Below are 7500 nucleotides of genomic sequence, written 5' to 3' on the forward strand. Positions count from 1 at the left end.
AACACACACACACACACACACACGCACACACAACCTGTCACGTTCCTGTAGTTCCACTCAACACGGCCATATGTAACAATTGCGTGTTACACACAATGTAACACATTACACACAAGTATCATTTTTAATGGTATTAGTAATGGAATCATTAGTAGCATGATATAGTTCATTGGTTGGGACTATTTTGTAAAGTTTTGCAAACAAATACTATTTTGTGGCTTTGATTAGTGGTATGAGGTTTTCCTGCATTTCTACAGTCCTGCATTAAGTATGAGAATGAGTTATGTCAATACTGTTGAGGACTAATTATGTTCTTCACCTGGGCACGAAAGCTTTCATTTCCAACGGGCACGTCTTTCTGCCGTTTAAGGCCCGGCATCATTTGCTATTCCAAATATCTCTGGACAAGGTAAACCAAGCCGGCATCAAACAAGGCTGGCCCCGGTGATTTCTCAAGGGCTTGTTATTTTGTACTCCTCCATTCTATTTGATGTCTCAACAAAACAAGATGACAACGGGGAGAGGGCATTAAAATTTGATTTTTTTTCTTCTTTCCTCCTCTTCTCCCCCCCCCCCCCCCCCCCCCTCTCCTCTTTATTCCACCTGTTCTTGCACAGCTGGTTACATTTTTTTTGCGATCGTCTCATTGAAGTTGGCCCTTTTCTTTTTTTTTCTTGCCCTCTCCACTATTCATCCTAATTGCCCTGGCTCCGAGAGGTAGGCTTTTTTTGCCTCGCTCTGGGTCCGCTAGCCTGGGCTGACTCTCTCTCCCCGCGCTTCGACCTTTGGCCTGCGCGGGAGAATGTTCCTCTTCATTAAAGCACAAATCAGTGAATCTCAACGTCTCGTCCTCAGATGTGCGGCCCGTGTTTCCTCATTAGAATATCTCTCTCTCCTCCGCACACTTAAGCCGCTGCGTGCCAAGAGGAGCCGCTGAGCTGTCTTTTCATACACTCGCAGCTCTCGTGCAGATATCCTCTGTTGCCATTCCTGGCTTAAAACACACACACACACACAGACACATACTCACATGCACTAACTCACACATTCTCTCAAACATACCTTTAGTATGCAGCTTTTAATTTAAAGTTAAATTAGGCAGTGCTCTATGCAGGGACAATGGCTTTTTAAATCTGTCTGTTTCGTTCAGGTTTAATTTAAATGAAAGGAGAAAGAAATATAGTGTAAAAAAAAAAGTGTAAAAATGTTCTTTTGTGACATACATTGGTGTCATTGTGATAGTGTCTTAATATAGTCTTTTATTATGGTAGTTCATTCGTTTCACTTATACAGAAATAGCTAAATGGCCTTTCCCCCTCTAAATTCAATTTCTTCATTATGTTAAACTCAATTGCTGTGACTTTGCTACATTTGCTATTGAAGAAATTAAACTTGCAGCATCACATTTTAAACATTTTATTACATTTTCGAATGGTCAGTAGTAAGAAGAACAGTGTTAGACCGTGTGTTTAAGGTTTGTTCAGTAAGGTTTTGTTTGTGTGCCTATAGAGTGGACTGCAGGCCCATACGGGTACAGCACATAGCCTGCAGTCACAGAACAGCTCTGCTAGAGAATGTTCCAGAATCTGAATGTTTATGTACAGGAGGCACCTGGTGAACGCCACGCCACACCTTGCTGAAATTCATGAGCCTCAGATATCTCTGGCATGTTGAGAATGTCCTGATTCTCACAGTCTTATGTGTGCCGCTTTGTTGTTGTTGTTGTTGTTGCTAATAACACGTTTTGTGTGTACTGATAAATGACTCCATGACTATATAGATTGAAAAAAAAAAAAAAAAGAACTGTTCCTCTGAACTGGTGTGCTGGCGCTAGTGGAGTGAGTTATATTCCTTCTGCCGGGGCAGAGCTGAGAGCTGCTTCATCCTAAGAGCTGTGTCCTGCATTTGTCGTGTGTTAAGTGGCCATGATACAGTGGCCAGGGCAATATTTTTTACTTAAAGTGCTCTCTCTCCCCCTCCCTCCCTCCCTTCACTTCCCTTCCCTTCCCTTGAACCCCCGCCACCCGCTGCCCTATACCTCCCCCCCCCCCCCCCCCCCCCCTGTCTTAAGCAGATTTTCGCTCATTCAACACGGGATTAAATGGTAGTAGTTACAGTGATCAATAGGTTAAGAAGCGCACAATCCCTCTTGCTGCTAATGACCTCGCTAGTAATGTGGGTAATAAAACGTTGGATGTAATAGGCTCGCCGCTTCCCTGCTCTCCTCTCCTCTCCTCTCCTCTCCTCTCCTCTCCTCTCCTTGTGGCTCCGGTGGAGGAGGATCGGCCCAGCCGCTGCCTCCACAGCCCCCCAACGGCCGAAGGAGAGAGACGGCGACAGCTCCCGCCATCAATCTGACGGCCGTTAAAAATAGAGGCGAACGATCACAGCCGAAAGAGAAAAATCGCGAATAAAACGTTTGCCTCGACGCAGCCAAGTCGGGGGCCGCTTTTAATTGTTTGCATTTGAATCTGTCCCCGCTTTTCTACTTTATTCAATCACCATCAGTATCGTCCATAAGGGCTTTACATTGTCTTTTTGCCTCTGCACAGTGATTTAGATACTGAAAAATGCGTTAAACAACTGACAGCCGTGTTAAAAAAACGGGTGATTAATTGCGGTAGATCCCAGTATATTAGCGCAGATTATTTCTAAATATATCTAATAAAGGCGAGGGATATTAGATCATCTCCGATGGTGCGGCTTGATGCTGGTGTCAGAGGAGTGCTATTTAACGCTCCCGTGAAACACGCCATGAGAGGGGCAGTGCGTGAACGTGGCGCTCGAGATTGGTGGCTGCGGTGGCGGCGTCGTCGCCGACGTCGTTGTCGTCTATCCCAATCACGCCGGGCACAAGGCAGCAGGCTGGCAGACAGGCTGCCTGCTTGACCTTCAAAATAGTTCATCAAAATTAGTGATGCTGAGAAATAAGGACATCAGTGCATAATGACTGTGAAATTAGGAACGGGGGGCCCTGGCTATGCAAATGACAGGACAAGCCATGTGAAAAAGTCAAGATGGACTGCATATTAAGACGTAATGCAGGAGGGGGGGAATTAATATTGCATTTTCATCCGCCTTTCCCCGCCTCTACTCTCTTACACCACCACCACCTCCTCCTACTCCTTTCTCCCTGTCTTTCCCTCCACTTCTCCTTCTCCTTGCCTGACTGTGAAAATGAGAATTGTTAAGTGCGTCTCCCAGGCGTGGACGGCGGGTGCCTCTCGCCTCTTTGCTCTCTCCCGGCTCGCAGGACAACAAATCGCTTTTAACCGTGTTGCCGTTGGCCGCAGAAGCTCTCTGAGAGCCCTTCCTTCCATCTCACCGTCCCGATTGACACCGCTGCCCTTTAAACCAGACCTAGCGGCCGAGCAAGAACAAGGCATTCATTACAGCGGGGCTTATTTATTTTTTAGGCTAACAAGGGTCGGGTGAGGGTAAGGGGATGGGGGTTGTGTGGTTCGGGTGGAGGTGGGTAGATGGGGGGGGGGGGGGGGGGGGGGGGCAGGGCCCGTGTCAGAAAACACCCCCTCGCCCGCTAAATAGATTCTAAATAGCTAAATTACATTCATGCATGCATGAAAAATTCAGCAGGCCTGTCATTAAGCCACGAGCATGGGATCCATTTTGGCTAACCTTGGGTGAAGACGGACTGTCACCTTAATGTCTGCCCTATCAAACGAAGACATCAGCCAGTGGGGTCACAGCCCTGCCACCCCACCCCCATCTTCCTCACCCCCCCCTAAACACACACCATCACCCCCATCAACCAACCCCCCACAACCCACATCTGCCATATAACAAACACACACCGTCACGGCGACATGTTAACAGTTGCAAATGCGGGGCGGCTATCAGGTTCATCGCTGTAGCTTGTCACTGAAATGTCACAGGAAGGGGGCTTTTAATGGCACCGGCACGTCATAGCGGAGAGCGCCAGGCCCCAGACTCAGGCTGCATCCTCGGGTGCAATTAGGCCGGCCCTGACAACTGTGGGGGTCTCTCCTCTCTCAATGTCACAACAAATTACTTTGTTTTTGAGGAGGCACGCGCTCACACCTTGACCGCTGAGCTGCCTAACAGTGTGTGTTGTGTTTCGCTCCACGGTGGCATTCGTAATCTGTGGGGTGTTTTTTGCGTACATTAATATCAGTTGCTGATAATATTGTAACAAGAAAAAAGAAACAAGATATTTTTTTTTCTCCATTGGTTAATTCAAGATAATTTACTTTTTTTTTTTCTACTGCTTCATGCATTAGAATATTTTAGCACGGCTATGGTGCTTATGGTGATCTCCAAAAACAACAGGCAACAAAAAAAAAAAACTAAAAAACTTGGAAACAAAGGCAAAGCTTTTAGGATCACACTTTGACACTCCAGTGTAGTGTGGGCGTGGGCTGGCCTTGTTAGTGGAGGGGGCTTTTCTGGGAAGGCAGTGAACCCAGGTGAAGGTTAGAAGCTGATGCAGTTCAAGTGGCCTTGCTGCAGCAAGTCTGTGTGTGTGTGTGTGTGTGTGTGTGGTGGGGTGGGGTGGGGTAGGAGAGGAGGGTGTACTTTGGAGAGTTGCCTCAATTGTCTACAAGCTGTTTTTCTCATGAATCGTTGACAGACAGCCTCTCTGGATGAAAATGTCAGCTATGCCGTGTGACTAATGCTGTGTGTGCATATGTGTGTTTTCTTTGTGCGCCTGCTTGCATTTTGTGCTTGTTTGCGTACGCGTCATGGCAGCAGAATGCAGAACTAATGTGGTTTCACTCTTGAATCACGTCTGCTGGTTCAGTCATTGTCCTGTCTCCACTGAACTTGTCTGCACAGTACTCCAGTATATGATCACTAACGCCAGCCTCTCTCTGTTCTCTGTCGTGTGTGTGTGTGTGTGTGTGTGTGTGTGTGTGTGTGTGTGTGTGCCTGTGTGTGTGTGTGTGTCTATGCGCACAGGTCCCAGTGTCCCTGGCTATGATGACACCGCAGGTGATAACGCCTCAGCAGATGCAGCAGATCCTCCAGCAGCAGGTCCTGAGCCCCCAGCAGCTCCAGGTCCTGCTCCAGCAGCAACAGGCTCTCATGTTACAGCAGGTAAGTGGGTCGCCTCCACCTCCACCGCCACACACAGACCACCAGGGAAGACTTTCGGGCTCTCAGATCACCGGGGCGCCTGCCGTATATATAGGCACTCTGAGATTCTTTTGAATCAAAAGTGCGTTAACAATACAATTAATTATTATTATTATTATTATTATTATTATTATTATTATTATTATTATTATTATATATACACCACATCAGGAGCCTAACAACAAAGGCCTCTCGTGTCCACTCAAATCAAAGTTGAATAGCTGCCATGCCAGGCTGTATGCCGTTCATTTAACACAGTCACACTCGGATGCGGGTAACACAAGGCTTCATAGAGAGCATTCATAGAGGCTTCATTGAGTGTATTCTGTTTCAGTAAGCAGTCCCTGTTTTAGCTGGCGTAGTGTGGCATCATAGGCCTTCTTGAGTTGTTAGTTTTTCTGAGGGTTGCACTGACACGCGTGCCGCTGGGTGTTGTGGATTCACACACATACACACACTCTCACACACATACACACACACTCTCACACACGCTCACACACAGTCTCCCTCTTTTGCAGCAGCAACTCCAAGAGTTCTACAAGAAGCAGCAGGAGCAGGTCCACCTGCAGCTCCTACAGCAGCAACATGCCGGCATCAAGCAGCAGAGTAAAGAGGTACAACTCCTTTGCATTCCTCTCTTTCTCTGTCTGTCTGTCTGTCTGTCTGTCTGTCTGTCTGTCTCTGTCTTTCTGTCTGTCTGTCTCTGTCTTTCTCTCTGTCTGTCTGTCTGTCTGTCTGTCTGTCTGTCTGTCTGTCTGTCTGTCTGTCTGTCTCTCTGTCTTTCTGTCTGTCTGTCTCTGTCTTTCTCTCTGTCTGTCTGTCTGTCTGTCTGTCTGTCTGTCTGTCTGTCTGTCTGTCTGTCTGTGTCTGTCTGTCTGTCTGTTTTCTGTCTCTCTCTCTCCCTCTCTCTCTCTCTCTGTCTGTCTGTCTCTTTGTGTATGTGGTAGGTAGGCAGCAGAGGTAAGAGCTACACTGCATTTGCCTTGCTCTCTTTTGCTCCTCCTTTGTGTGTGTGTGTGTGTGTGTGTGTGTGTGTGTGTGTGTGTGTGTGTGTGTGTGTGTGTGTGTGTGTGTGTGTGTGTGTGTGTGTGTGTGTGGTACTAGGCAGCGGAGTTAAGAGGTACACTGACACCTTCACAACCACCCCTACAACTGCCCCCCCCCCCCCCTATTTATCACACACAGGGAAGGCATTTTTATTATTATTAATTTTTTGTATTGTTTTTTTTTTTGGTACTGTATGCAGTTTGACTCACACAAAAGAAGAGCCAAAGAGAGAGAGAGATTAAGGGGCTTGCTCTCACTTTTAGGGCGTCCTACCGCTCCCGGTGTAATTACTCACAAACAGATATCGGCAGTCGCTTGTGTGTCCTTTGTCCTGTGCGAGCCACACGTTCATTAATCAAAGTGCTGGAAATTGTCTTCTCCTTCTTCTTCTCCTTCTTCTTCTTCTTCTCCTTCTTCTTCTTTCTGTAGCTATTTTTTTGGAAGTAAACATGTTCCTCGTTTTCTTCTATCAATCTTTGGCTTTGATGTGAAGTGCAGCGGGGAGAGTCATTTGTTCAATCCCCTTAAAACAAGAGAAGGGACAGAGGGGAGCGCGAATCAACAGAAATGTGCCGCATACGGAGCTGAGAGGCTCCTCTGTTAATTAGCATGGAAATGGCAGGAGGAGGGAAAGCATGTAATTGTGAGATATCAGTGTGGGGAGTGCTTTCAGCACTGTCTCCCTCCCTCCCTCCATCTCTCTCTCTCTCTCTCTCTCTCTCTCTCTCACACACATTCTCTCTCGCTCGCTCTCAAGCGCTTTCTCTTTCACTTGTCATTTTCTCTATCCCTTTTCCCTATTCTCTGTGTTTTTTTCCGCGCGTCCTCCAGCGAGCCCGCCGCCCGGCTAGCTCATCTGCAGCAGCAGCGGCCGCAGCAGCAGCTCGCTACGTGTTAATGACTGGCGGATATGCGCCTCGCTCCGGACAAAGGAATGATTATTGCGCGGTCAAAAGAAGTTCAAAGACAATCAGGGAATTTTCGTCTTTTCCCCCTCCGAGAGTCATGTTGGGGCGGGTGTGTGTGTGTGTGTGTGTGTGTGGGGGGGGGGGGGTTGAGGGGGGGTTGGTTGTGGGGGGGTTGGTTGTGGGCTAGGGTGGAGAGAGAGCATATAAATTAAGCTGAATGTTAAACACACACGCACACGCTCACAGACACACACCCACACAGGCACACACTCGTAGCCCCCCCCCCCCCCCCCCCCCCCCCCCCAACCCCCCCAACTTCAAAGTCCCCGCTCGCTCGCTAATTAATGAACTGCGGGCTTCAGTTTGGACAAGTTGTGGTGTGATGCGGTCATAAATCAACGTGACAGGCGTGCTCCTCGGCCTCAGATAG

The 7500-nt window shown here is 47.9% G+C and overlaps 1 protein-coding gene across 1 annotated transcript in view; it reads left to right on the top strand.

The window, feature by feature from the left end:
• Window positions 1-4941: 4941 nt before the first annotated feature.
• Window positions 4942-7500, top strand: part of foxp1b (forkhead box P1b) — a gene marked incomplete at its 3' end in the record, with an annotated part of 41627 nt that continues 39068 nt past the window's right edge. Inside the window, exons 1-2 of the mRNA XM_080846471.1 lie at window positions 4942-5076; window positions 5634-5729. Coding sequence (XP_080702597.1) covers window positions 4957-5076; window positions 5634-5729 — 216 coding nt within the window. The 5' untranslated portion in view covers window positions 4942-4956. The remainder of the gene's footprint in view (window positions 5077-5633; window positions 5730-7500) is intronic.

Source organism: Sprattus sprattus (assembly GCF_963457725.1).
Source record: "Sprattus sprattus genome assembly, chromosome: 10".
Taxonomy (NCBI): Eukaryota; Metazoa; Chordata; class Actinopteri; order Clupeiformes; family Clupeidae; genus Sprattus; species Sprattus sprattus.